This window comes from Electrophorus electricus, chromosome 9, assembly GCF_013358815.1.
Source record: "Electrophorus electricus isolate fEleEle1 chromosome 9, fEleEle1.pri, whole genome shotgun sequence".
NCBI lineage: Eukaryota > Metazoa > Chordata > Actinopteri > Gymnotiformes > Gymnotidae > Electrophorus > Electrophorus electricus.
Genome location: NC_049543.1, coordinates 20,502,706 through 20,515,248, shown reverse-complemented (window position 1 = coordinate 20,515,248; position 12,543 = coordinate 20,502,706). Strand labels below are relative to the sequence as shown.

The following is a 12,543-nucleotide window of genomic DNA, read 5'->3' as shown; positions in this document are numbered from 1 at the left end:
AACACTTTTGTAATGTGGAAAATGACTAACAGCTAAAAGACTGACATAACATCAGTCTCAGGTTACCTCTCTGAATGGTCAGATGGCAGTGACACACTAGCTAGTAAACAGGTTAACAGGATGCTGAGCTGAGCACCTCATGCCATGCATATATTTAAGCCGGGCTACAGAGAATAATATTTTGAGTCTTTACCTCCATCTTGTGGTCTCCATTGTTGTTTCATTTGTTTTCATTTTGACGACGTGCTTCCGGTTATTGCGTAAAAACCTCCGACGGTTCTCCCGTCGCTTGGTAACACGTAGAAACAGATGGCGCTGCAGTTGAAGTGAATACGTTTTTATAAGTGTTGTTCAAGATGAGACTATTTTGGTGACACTCTATCAGGAAGGCAAATAGCTCATCTTCTTAAGGTTAGGCGTTTCTTCTGGATTACGATGTTCGCTAATGGTTTCTTCGACTGATCTGACGTTCTATTTAGCTGGCTTGCTAGCTAGCTAGCTCCCAGACAACGCAAGACTCAGTGTCAAGCTACGGTCACTAAGCTTTAATGTGTTCAACTTAGTTTTGCATAATGGGCGACGAACATTTTAACACTACTCTTGCATACACAAAAAGTCCCCAAACATCCAGAAGAACTACTTTCCAGGTATGACTTTTCTGTGGAAACCCATGCCAGCTAACGTTGGTCGTTATTTCAAGTCTGATTAAAATATTTTTATATCTATAAATGCAGGAAGAGTTGGAATCAGCTGTCTCTGCGAGGGCTAGTCGACATAAACCAGCTGACAGTAACGCCTACTCTGATGACTTTGATGATGATGAAGATGGTAAGTGGGAATTATAATTACTAAGCCAAAAGTATTTGATATTGATACATTTGGCATCACACTATTTACTAGTAGTCCCACACATGAACAAAAAGGCAGTCAAAGGGGGCAAAACACATACGATTAAATTTTTTCATAATCATGAATGGATGTTTAGTAACATGAACAATGTGTTATGTGTGCATTCTGCCCTGCTGAATGGTTCTTTGCAGACATACTCAGTGAGCTGCTTAAGACGAGGAAAAAGAAGATCGACATGTTTAAGACCAGAAGAACGAAAGCTAAGATAAACGACTTCCAACTGTCAGATGATGAGGAGGAAAATGTCAAACCCAAGAAAGTGTCCTTCATGAAGACCAAAAGGAAAAGTTCACCTGTGCAGGACGTGCTAGCTGACTCCGGGAAAACTGACACCACTAGCAGTGCAGAAAGTCCAGGATCTTTCCTTTCCTACAGAGGCAGTAACACTCAACAAAGTACACAAGAGCTTCCAACTCCAGAGAAAGAGCATCAAGATACGTTATTTGCCTCACAGACAGAATCACAAGCAGCATGGATGAGCCAGATGGAGTTACCCCTAGGAAGGAAAAACCAATCAGAATCATACACATCTAGGAAGAGCCTGTCAGAATCTCCCTTGCCTCTGAATTCGGAAAATAGCCAGTGGGAGCACCTGTCAGAGGGTTCACTATTGGACCTTCCACTGCTCTTGTCCTCAGCAAAAGGAGAGGGTACGATTCAAGCGGTTGTTGGAGGGAATGGGGAGTCTCCTATTCCACAGCCCAGAGAAAGGAGCGGCAAGCAAATATCCCTGAGAGGTCAGAACCGAGCAGTGACAATGCTGCACTATTAGTCCAGTGACATGGTACAACTGCAGTAATGTACCAATAGTACATGGTGCTTTTTTCAATTTTTATATTGAAAATTTACAGATAACTCAGGAGAGGCTTATCCTTATATTTTAGTTGAATTTAAAATGCACCATAAAGGTTAAACATACTAGAATAAGAAAACAACACTAGATGTTTTTTTCAGTTTACACATTGACACAAAGACAACATTCGGGAGACATGACCAAGACCCCTTTGGGATCTAATCACTGTCTTTATGTCAAAATTAACATGTGTGAGTCTGATATAGTGTTACATGGTTTTATATAGTTTTATGACTAATGGATGACATCGTAGAAAGTAAAAACGAGCCAATCCAACAGTGAAACATGCCATGGAAATGAACTTTTTTGTGATTGCAGGTTTATCAGAGGAAAAGCCTCCAAGACCCATGCCCAGGCAGAGGACATCTCACGTGTGCAGCAGTGGCTGCGACGAAGGGGATGGGCTAACAGCAGAAGCATCATGTAGTAAAGCTGTTTCCTGTTCCACATCCATTACCCTGTCCCCCTTGGAGACAGCATGGGCTGCTGGAAGCAACTATGTTCAGGTGAATGGAAAAACAACCTGTTACATTCTGGGGTGGATATGTCAACATGTTGGAGACATGTCGAGTCAGTTTAATGTCTGAGATTGTATTAGACATCGGACATTTGACTCAGAATGAGAAAATGGCAGGTACCTTAGCTGTCCTGAGGCCATACATTGGGTTATGATTCTAGTTGAGGGAGTCACATCCTCAACTGCTGAATTTGTCTGTTGATACTGTATATAATAGCCTGAAATGGATATTATAGTCATGAATGTTGAGCCATCTTCTTTAATATTTTGTTGGTCTTGGCTACAGTGTGAAGAAGACCACCATACAGCCATTCAGAAGGCCAGCATGTCCTCATCCTCAGCACTACAGCAGGGGTCTGAGGCCAATAACCGCTCACTGCAAGGCCCTGGTGAGTGAGAAAAGATGTTGGTGCTCTCTCTCTCTCTCGCTCTGTGGTTTGCCCTCACTCCTTGGCTCTCTCTTACACTCTAAATTGCTTCTCATTCACCACATGTCACATTGGATAATGAATGCATGCTTCCTGTCATTCTAAATTACCATCTCAAGCCATCACATGTTAGATTTGTTGGCATACCATTATATAACCTACTTTGCCAATGCTCTCTCTCTCTTTAATTTTTGAAAGTAGATTGGTTTGGAACAAAACAGGACAATAAAGAACATTCCATGCCCTTTAAAGAATATCAGGTACATTTTCGAGAAGGTTTCTGTCCCTCATCCTCTCCCAGCTATCTTAGATTTCAGTAAAACTGCATCTCTGAAATGTGGATTCAGTTTAATTGCTATCATAATGCTATAGCGTAGCATCACTGTTACTTAAAGCTGCCCTGCTCCACTCTCAAACATATTTAAACTCCTCTTTCAACCAGGAAGGTCCTCGTGATATGCCTCACCTAACAGCAAGTAGACAAAGTGAAATTACCATCAATTCACAAGACAGGTCCTTTTACTTATTTACTTACATTTACATTTATGGAATTTAGCTGATGCTTCTATCCAAAACGACTTACATTTATGACTGATTACAACTTGAGCAATTGAGGGTTAAGGGCCTTGCTCAGGGGCCCAACAGTGGCAACTTGGCAAACCTCTGCTTACTAGTCAAGTAACATAGTCAACATCATCAAACACGTAGAACAGTGACTTCTGATCTCTTTTGGTTTGCAGACCTTCAAGTTCCCGCCCAGTGAGTTCCAGGAAGTCCAAGAATGCTACCTACACTGCAAAATCCAGATATTTGGGAACTTTGAAGGTTTTAGACCAGAAGACATCTTTCGAAGAGATCCAGCAAAATGCTGTTGATTCCCTGAGGGCAGCTGCCTACCAGGTTGGATTGAAACAATGAGTTTCTCTGTGATTCCTCTAGCCCAGTGTCTGTAAGGCTTGTTCTGGTTTTCCATCAGGACTGGCTAAGGAAGAAACAGGAGAAACTACAAGAAACCCTGAGGGTGAAGAAACAAGAAGAAGAACTGAAACAAGACAAAAAGACAGAGGTATTGTCATAAAGATTTTCAAAAGGTTGCATGCTGCTGATGGGCACTTGATGGGTAAAGTTTCATCTTGTTGTAGACTACAGTCATTTATAGGTCACTATTCAAAATATATCACAATAGCTAGCTTAAAAAAAGTTTTTAAAATCTTTCCAAAGATCATAAAGAAAACCCTGAAATAGAGCTTAAAAGAGTTGACTTTTTAGCATTTAAATGACTTAAATATAATACTAATTTTACACAAACACAAAATACAGTGACTATATTTGAATTTATGAAAGGAATAGGTGGAACTGCTTTTTTTTGGCCCTGGTCTCACCTCCACACACTTCAGCAGGGGGCAACATGGCATACTGAAAAACGCGCACTATCCTCCGTTGCAGGATGAGACCAGCAAAAAAGTGGAAGCAGAAGCCTCATACCTGGCCTGGAAAGAAAAGAAACAGTTGACCGTGAGGAGTAAGCTGAGAGAAAAGCAGGAGACACGGAGAAAACAGCAACAAGAAGCTGCCGAGAAAGAAGAGAAGCAGGAGACCGCAAAAAAGGCAAGTAAGAAGATGGGACTGCGGAATGCTGCTATTCTCAAATATTTGTCTGATGCTGCTGAAATTATGTGCAGTTGTATACAGTCACAGTAGATTATTATGTTGATCGCGCCAACTGTTGAAGCTTCCAGGAGTTTGTTGAACTGTTGAGAAGATTCATTAGGAGTGAATACACGTTGGTGGCAAGGCAGAGGACGTTCATTGACAGGCATGCTATGTTCAACAGCTGCAGCAGTTTTGGGATGAGTCTGTCATGTGGTTTTTTTTGTTTTTTTTTGTATCAGGTTTTTGAGAAATGGAAACAGGAACACGACACTCTTCTGCGGGAGCAGATCAGAAGGCAAGTGCAGGTGGAAACAAGGCTGCAGGAGAAAAACGAGAAGGAGCAAGAGGAGAGGAAAAAAGAATGCAGCTCCTCCTTTAGCCAGTGGTGAGCAAATGCTAATCCTTCAGGATTGTGTAAATATAGTATTAATGTTAGATCTTTTTTGTTACCACAACATTTCATTTGCAATGTTGATGTTACAGAAGGCTGCTAAGGGGTCATTTCAACAAATCATAGTTTTCCTATTGGTCCTTAACTTCTTTGCTGGTCTCAGATGGTCCATACAAGTGTTGTTGGGTGGTTTAATACATTACGGGTTCAATTTCTTTTTTAATGTGTAAGGTATCTTAGCAAAAGAATCACAACAAAGTGCTGTCTATGTGTTGCAGCCCTAGTACTAAGCAATTACATATATTTACATTTACAACATTTGGCAGATGCTCTACTCTAGACTTACATATTTATCAGTATTACAGTATGTGTGCTCCCTTGGGAATCAATTCCATGACCTTGGTTTTGCTAGAAGCTTGCGCTACCTTGCTCTACCAAGTGAGCTGTACTGTACCATATCCAGTCCAATTTTACGGGTCATCTGTCACTCGTGTATTAATAATTTCTGCATAACCTGGTGCATAAAACTCACAAGTTCGTGTTGCTGAGGAGTGACAGTAACTGCAGTTGCTCTCCCATAAACTTCTCTCAGGAGTGAAAGGAAAAAGGAAGCCATACAAGAGAAGGCGAGGGCAGAGCGCAGGAAGCAGGTGGAGAAGGAGATGGAGGAGAAATATGAGAAGGAAGAGCGAGAGATGGCAGCCTTGGAAACGTACGAAAAATGGCTGGTAGGTGAACCACATCATCCACCTGGTAGGTGCACCACCTCCTCCACCTGGCCAGTTTTCCTCGTGCAGAGCAGACGAGCATCACAACTGGACATTGGCTTCCGGTTTTTCGCGTTTGGAGATGTCAACGAGGCGCATGACTTTGATGCAGCTGATTGTGTTCACAGTAGGGTTTGCAAAAAAAAACCCAACAATGTTGTGATGGTTCTGTAGTGTTGTGTTAAATGTTTTCAGCTTTTGATACTGAAATACATTGAGAATGAAATTATTGATGGTCTGACTACGCAGGTATGCTGTATGACAGGGCTCTTATAGGGAAATTATAGGGACAGGGATCTTATATATGTGCTGTGTGACAGTGACCACATGCTCTGTCCTTTTTTTGTGTTTTTCCTTGAATCTACTACACTGAATTAATCTTAGCAGAAACACCCATCAGGTCAGGAGCAGGAGAAACAAATCAAAAACTGTATGGAGGATGGTGCCCCCGGGACTGTTACTAGAATATGTGTGCTTCTCTCTTCTTTCACAGAGGAGAAAAGAGTTTCTACAGAAGCGAGAGAAACAAGAAAAAAAGATCAGGGCCATAGTTGAGGAGGAGACCCCTCCCCCATGGAGCCCCCCCGGCAGAACCATTCCTTTTGGTAAATAAGCACCATCTAATTGACATTGCCACCATATCTACATAATGACTGATGCTTCAGGCTGATATGAAATCACTCAACAGCAGGAGTCTGTCTGCCAGTCCAGTCGAATTATGGGACAAATTTGTGGTATCATGGTTACACATCTCGGCTGTTTTGCGGTATAATGCAACATGCTCATCTGTGATGTTTTTAATTAAAAGTCCTTAAAACATCAGTCAGTCTGAAGTTCCTTATCATTACCATGTATATTAAATCACAGGTCCTCACTGTAAATAATCCCCATTCAATACTATTTATAAAATGCTAAGTCACACTCCACAGAAAACATTGGTTGTCTAGGATGTGGCATGAACTATGCTGTCCGCTGATTTATTTTTGATTGGTTAATATCCATTTCCTTTAATCAGTACATCACTACTGTGATCTGAAACAAAAATGTACTACTCATTACTTTTCCTTCACATGCATCGGTTTGTCTCTGGTTAGCTTCCCAGTCGGTCACACTGTATGAATGGAATAAACTAAATGCTGGTTGGCTGTAAATCTGAAGTTCTTCGATTCAATGAAATTAACATTTTACGCAGTGGGGAATGAGACCAGCCGTAGCTGGAGTTACATCAGTGTTTCCTTTAATAAACAAATATGCACCTCATTTGTTCAAAATGTTAAAACCTTTGTTAAATTGCAACCGGCTAAATGACAAAAACATTTACATTTACATTTACGGTATTTGGCAGATGCTCTTATCCAAAGCAACTTACAAAAGTGCTGTGTCATTTACTCATAGAAGGCAACCAGCCAGTACAGTATGTTAGAGTCCAAAATACCATTGAACTAGAATACTGTTGAAATACAGGGATCAATGCTGATGCCTAGAAATGCAAAACACATTATAAGTTCTATGACAGACAACAATAAGTGAAATAAACAATACCCTGCAATAAGTACTAGAGTTTCAGTTAGTCAACATAGGAGCAGGATCAGTGGTTATTTAAATATTCCACAAATAGATGGGTCCTCAGTCTGTGTTTGAAGACTGCAAGGGACTCTGCTGTCCAGACAGCCAGCACAAGTTCGTTCCACCATCTGGGAGCCAGGACAGAGAATAGTTTAAATGCTTGTCTTACATGACACTCGAAGCATAGTATTTCAAGCCGAGCCATACTTGAGGTTCAAAGTACTTGAGGTGTGGATCATGCTTTGACCATTGACATCATATATGGAGGGGCTGGTCCATTTTTGGCTTTGCAGGAAGGCATCAAGGTTTAAAATCTGATGCAGGCAGCCCTGGGAAGCCAATGAAGGGAGCGCAGCATCTGTGAGAGTGCTAAATTGCAGGCAGTTGCTATTAGATAGTAAAGCTTGCAGCTGATGTTTGCAGGCTTGCACATTGCAGTGGTTCTACATATTCAGTGTTCACAACAAACACAGCAGCAAATACCAAAGTCAATGTTCAGTAGGTGTATTAATTAGGTGTATTGAACCCCATATGCAATTTTATTTCATTTTTAATGCACAGTAAACAGAAAACTTTGTCCTGTTTTGATATTGTCCACTAGATGGCAGCACAACAGGTCGCGGAGTGTTCACCTAATACCAGTTTTTGTGACTACTATACCTAAGGTTTTCCCATCCTAAAGTAATCTCTGGTTTCTTCTGAGACCCTGCATCCTTTATTATTTTATTATTAATCCACTGAGTGGATTAATGTATCTGAAGCCGGACGTAGTGTAAAGCGCTGCTTCTGAACAGCTGCCGTCAGGTCGGCCGGTGTCTTTGCTGTCTTTGGTGCAGGGGCGATCGCTAAGGAGCCACGTTTGTAGCCTACTTGGAGCAACTGGCCTCCATAACCATAATTTATCAGTCTCCAAAAGACTTAGGTCACATGTTGGCACTTTCTCATAGACTATTGGACTGGTTTAACTAGGTGTTAATGTGCTATACATGTTTTACAAATATTTTATGACAGTTACTTATGTAATAGTTAATGTAATTTCAGACTATCAATTAAATTAGCCATATTTGTTAAAGATTAACTATCTATCTCTGATAGTTGAAGTAGTTATTTTAAGCAGAATCCCCATGTCATCGCAAGTCACAGCACTATTGACTTAGAGTACTTCCAGCATAGATCTTAAGGACAAGATTGTCTTGGGTGCACAAACACAACATGACATATAGTATTACATTTATATTCTTGTGACCCTGCAAAATGTACTTGCAAAGTCATTTTATCATGAAATTATGCCTTCAATAATCATAGTTAATCACACCTATATGATAGTAGATATCTACATTTACTAACAGTAATAGCGCTTACATGTTTTATGATACAACATAATTAATTTGATGCAACACATAATGAGTCATAACCATTTCCATCCTTACCTGTGGTATAAGGAGGAGCAAGTCAACCTCATAATACCGTTAAACTGAGCCTCCATAGCATTTCTAGAACTGTAGGAAATGACTTAAGTACAGGTGTGCTATTTCTGTTGTCTTTTATAGCATTGCACACAATCAGTTTGGGCAGCTTAACGATGCACATGCACAAAAATTGCATGTGACCTTCAGATGCATCTTTGAGTCTTTTTGCCATGATGCAGCAGTTGACGTAGATCATTATGTATTGGCACCGGAAAAGAGATCCTCAGAAATGATCTGTGATGGCCTTCCAGACTTTTCCGAGACAACAGATTTGAATCGATTAGTAGAGGAGGCTTAAGGGACATTGATGTTAGTCAGTTTTGTGTCATTGATGTAAAAGCCTTCACATGTGTACGTGTTGTGTGTGTGTGTGTGTGTCCAACAATGTCAATGTTTTACTCTCGAAATAAAAAAATGAATTCCAATCCATGCACTTATCTTGTATTTCAATGTGGAACCCATTCTTTTCAAAAGAAGCTTATCATATGTCAGCATTGATAAACTGAGTTGTCTTTGTGTTTCCCTTGTGTGACAATTAGATCAAATGATGCAGTGCAGGTGCATCCATTTGACAACCAGGCATCCATCATATCATATCATATGTATTTATTTATTATTTATTTATTTTTGTATTTACTTTTTAACCTCATTAATCTAATATATTTGTAAATGTAAATTCTTCATAATCTCCTTATTATAACATGAAACTAATGCAGTGAAATTGAGAGACAAAATAAGCCTTGGAACAAACATATAACAAGACATCTTATTCTCACATTGGTTTAGAGTTCACTTTTGCCATAACACTATACACCACAGTAAATTATGGTCAAATGGGAGCTTTAAGAAGCTAACCTTCATTTAGCCCCTTTTACAGCTTTAAAGCCTGGCAACATGTACTGCGTGTACAGAGGTTTATGTCTAAAACTGCTAAATAATTTATCAATACTGTCTTTGAAGACTGACATTTAATTTCCATTGGTAACACAGTGTACTACCCCTATAGCTGTGCATGGGTTCTACAACAGAAAGCCATCAGAGTTCTGTGTTAGCCTGTGTTAAGACGCTGACTGTACTCTGGTGCGTGAGGGCCTTTTCCTTCAGTGCACCCCCACTGTAGGCTCTCTTCAGGCCGCTCTCTGCTGGGGCGCACCGGAAGACGGAGGCGAAGGCCACCCTGTAGTTCCTGTTCATCCAGCCGTAGAGGATGGGGTTGGCGAAGGTGGAACACATGGCCACCACGTGGAATGCCGTGTAGAGCAACTTAAAGTCCCTCATATCCAGGACACTGCTGTCCACGTCCACAGCCAGCTGGAAGGCATGCAGGGGCAACCAGCAGATGGCGAACACGGCCACCATGGCCGCAAGCATCTTCGTGGTCTTGCGGCGTCGCCGTTGACGATCAGCGGCACGTCCACCAGCTCCGGGGCTGGTGTGGCCCCGCAGCTTGCTCCAGATGCGGGCATATGCGAAGGACAGCACGGAGAGCGGCAGGCCGTACTGCAGCAGGAAGATGGCGATGCTGTAGATGGTGCCATCAGCACCACTGCCGGGCCACTTCTCGGCACACGCCTGAATGGTGCGGCCGGGCGCCACATCAAAGGTCACGTGCTCGCGGAAGATGGCCAGCGGGCTGGCCAGTGCAGCGCTGGCGGCCCATGTGGCTGCAACCACGGCGGCACACGCGTCTCTGGACAGCTTGGTCTCCGTGTGATGGACGATGCTGCGGTGACGGTCCAGCGCAATCACGTTGAGTGTGATGGTGGACACATGCACGGCCAGGCCCTGTGCGAAAGGCAGCAGGTAGCACATGGCCTGGCCAAAGCGCCACTCACCACACAGCGTGTACATGAGTGTGAAGGGCAGGCACAGTGCATTCACCAGCAGGTCTGCCACGGCCAGGTTCGCGATGAAGAAGTTGGTGACTGTGTGCAAGTTGCGGAACTTGTACACCACGTGAATAACCAGCGAGTTCCCGGTCACGCCCAACAGAATGATGATGCTGTATGCCAAGATCAGGATCACTTGAACCCCAACGAGTTTCGTGCTGTCCTCCAAATCGTCCAGCAAATTGCCCTTATCTGCTAGTGAACAGCAGTTTGCCGAGGCTGTGGTGTCCTCTTGGGTTGTGTTCTCTTGACTTTTTGTATCCATACTTTGCATCCATGCAAAAAGCTATACAAAGACACATCAGTGAGGTGGGCACAATCAAATTATGAAATGAATCTGGGAACTAAATTTAAATCCACAAAAGACATCAAGATACACGAGATTGCATGAAGCCTGTATGGTGCTAATGTTGGCAAGAGCGCTGACTGTAACAATTTTACCCTTATTAACAATTTATATGCAGAGTGCGCTATATTCACCTTATTTAAGGAGTGTTGTGTTTAATAAAGTAGGAAGCGTGGAGCCAAAACAGCGGTGGAAGCATTAAATCCCAAATTCACAGCAGAGATCTAAAAAAATTAAAGCCTGATATACTGGCCAGATGTATTGGTCTTTAAAATATTTTACAGCACGGACAATTTGCGGAGGGTATTTTAACATTTTAATATTCCATTGAACGCTGTAGACAGGAAATCGTGCCAAAGGCATTGTAATATACTCAATTCCAAACATACAAATTAATTCTATACAAATGAATAAGTATCGCTATGCTTATTTACGTACTTAATACCTAACATTAACGCTATTCACAATATACCATGTCATGAAAATAACAAGTTGCGTATCAGTTGTAGTTAAATATATTTTGTTTTCAGTTTCGCGTAAACAAAATTTTATTGTAGTCTGTAAAAGGTTTATGTTGCCAAAGCCACTAACTTAGAGCCTACTTAGTTTACTTTGTCTGTCGATACAAGACATGAAGTATCATCATCTCACCTGGTTTATAAAGTAGATGCTCCAGTAACTTTATATCACAAAACGTTTAACTCATGAGTCATTCCATAGAGCACAAAGATGTGCGTTCAGAGGCAATGCATCCATAATGAAATCTCTTTGAAAGGAAGCACGCGTAAGTAGCTTACTTTCCTTTACGATCCCCCTGCCTATAGGACGTTTGACACAGGACAAACAGAGCATGTGACTGCACATGGGTTCACATCTAAGAAAACTGATATTGACTGCAGTTGATGTTTGGACAGGGGTAGAAAGCGCAAGCACGTGCATCTGCGATGGCTTTATATGCCGTTGCGCGCGACCTGAAGGGGCGTACATTGCATTGGACTTTTATTCCCCTTACGGTTCACGATTAGCCTGCATAATAAGTTTCAGTTGTTTATGTGCCTATGAAGAATAAATCAACCGTTACTTTCGTAAAAATATTGAATTGTTGGGACCACTAAAATAATGCTTATGATTGTTTTGTTGTTTCATCGAATTGGGCTTATGGCTTCGACAAATAATTATGTAATAGGCATTAGCAGACTTTTCCGTCAGGGCAATTCCTTGTCCTATACAGTTCTCACAAAAGCTACAGCTGTTCACAGTGAAGGCTGTAATGCCAGGAAATGTAATTATTCTAAAGCCAAGGGACTCGTTATACAAAAACAGGCCATTGAATTGGCTCTTATTAGGTGGAAATGATAATGGAGACGCATGTGAGGTCTAAAATGAAATTAAACTTCAACGGGCTTTGTACAGCCGCGCAAAAAAATGCACTCATCTTATTACGTTGTTGTACGACAGGTAAAACTTTCAGTTTAAATTGAACGTATATGGTGGTTGCGCCAGAACTCTGAAAATAGCTGATTACCTCGTAGTATTGTGTTTTAAATGATCTACCGTTATTCACTCGTGAAATTCTTTTATTGCTATTTAAGCAGACTAGTTACACGCATAAGCTATAACTGTGAGAAAGGGCAGTAACAATCTAATGTAAAATTTACAGCTGTCCTTTAAGGTCACAGTTTATAAGATACCCAAGTCTTTGTAAATATATCGCTGCACTTTTAGCAGATCTGTTCTCTGTTCTGCCTTCGGTGT

At 41.5% G+C, this 12,543-nt stretch overlaps 2 protein-coding genes across 3 annotated transcripts; one reads left to right on the top strand and one right to left on the bottom strand.

Moving 5' to 3' along the window:
• Positions 1-261: 261 nt before the first annotated feature.
• map9 (microtubule-associated protein 9) lies at positions 262-6,869 on the top strand. 2 transcript variants are annotated; one of them, XM_027020486.2, is made up of 13 exons: positions 262-647; positions 735-828; positions 1,041-1,646; positions 2,081-2,268; positions 2,566-2,668; positions 2,909-2,967; positions 3,150-3,220; positions 3,448-3,607; positions 3,684-3,773; positions 4,154-4,315; positions 4,600-4,745; positions 5,344-5,479; positions 6,012-6,869. In XM_027020486.2, the coding sequence occupies exons 1-13, from the start codon at positions 573-575 to the stop codon at positions 6,129-6,131; spliced, it is 2,010 nt and encodes a 669-aa protein (XP_026876287.2). In that variant the 5' UTR covers positions 262-572; the 3' UTR covers positions 6,132-6,869. The 2 variants fall into 2 exon arrangements, with proteins under 2 accessions (XP_026876287.2, XP_026876286.2); XM_027020485.2 differs by having other exon boundaries at positions 2,906-2,967.
• Positions 6,870-9,070: 2,201 nt separating this feature from the next.
• npy2r (neuropeptide Y receptor Y2) lies at positions 9,071-11,682 on the bottom strand. Its single transcript, XM_027020487.2, has 2 exons — positions 11,440-11,682; positions 9,071-10,728 (listed from the first exon to the last, which is right to left on the bottom strand). The coding sequence occupies exon 2, from the start codon at positions 10,714-10,716 to the stop codon at positions 9,589-9,591; it is 1,128 nt and encodes a 375-aa protein (XP_026876288.1). The 5' UTR covers positions 10,717-10,728; positions 11,440-11,682; the 3' UTR covers positions 9,071-9,588.
• Positions 11,683-12,543: the final 861 nt, after the last annotated feature.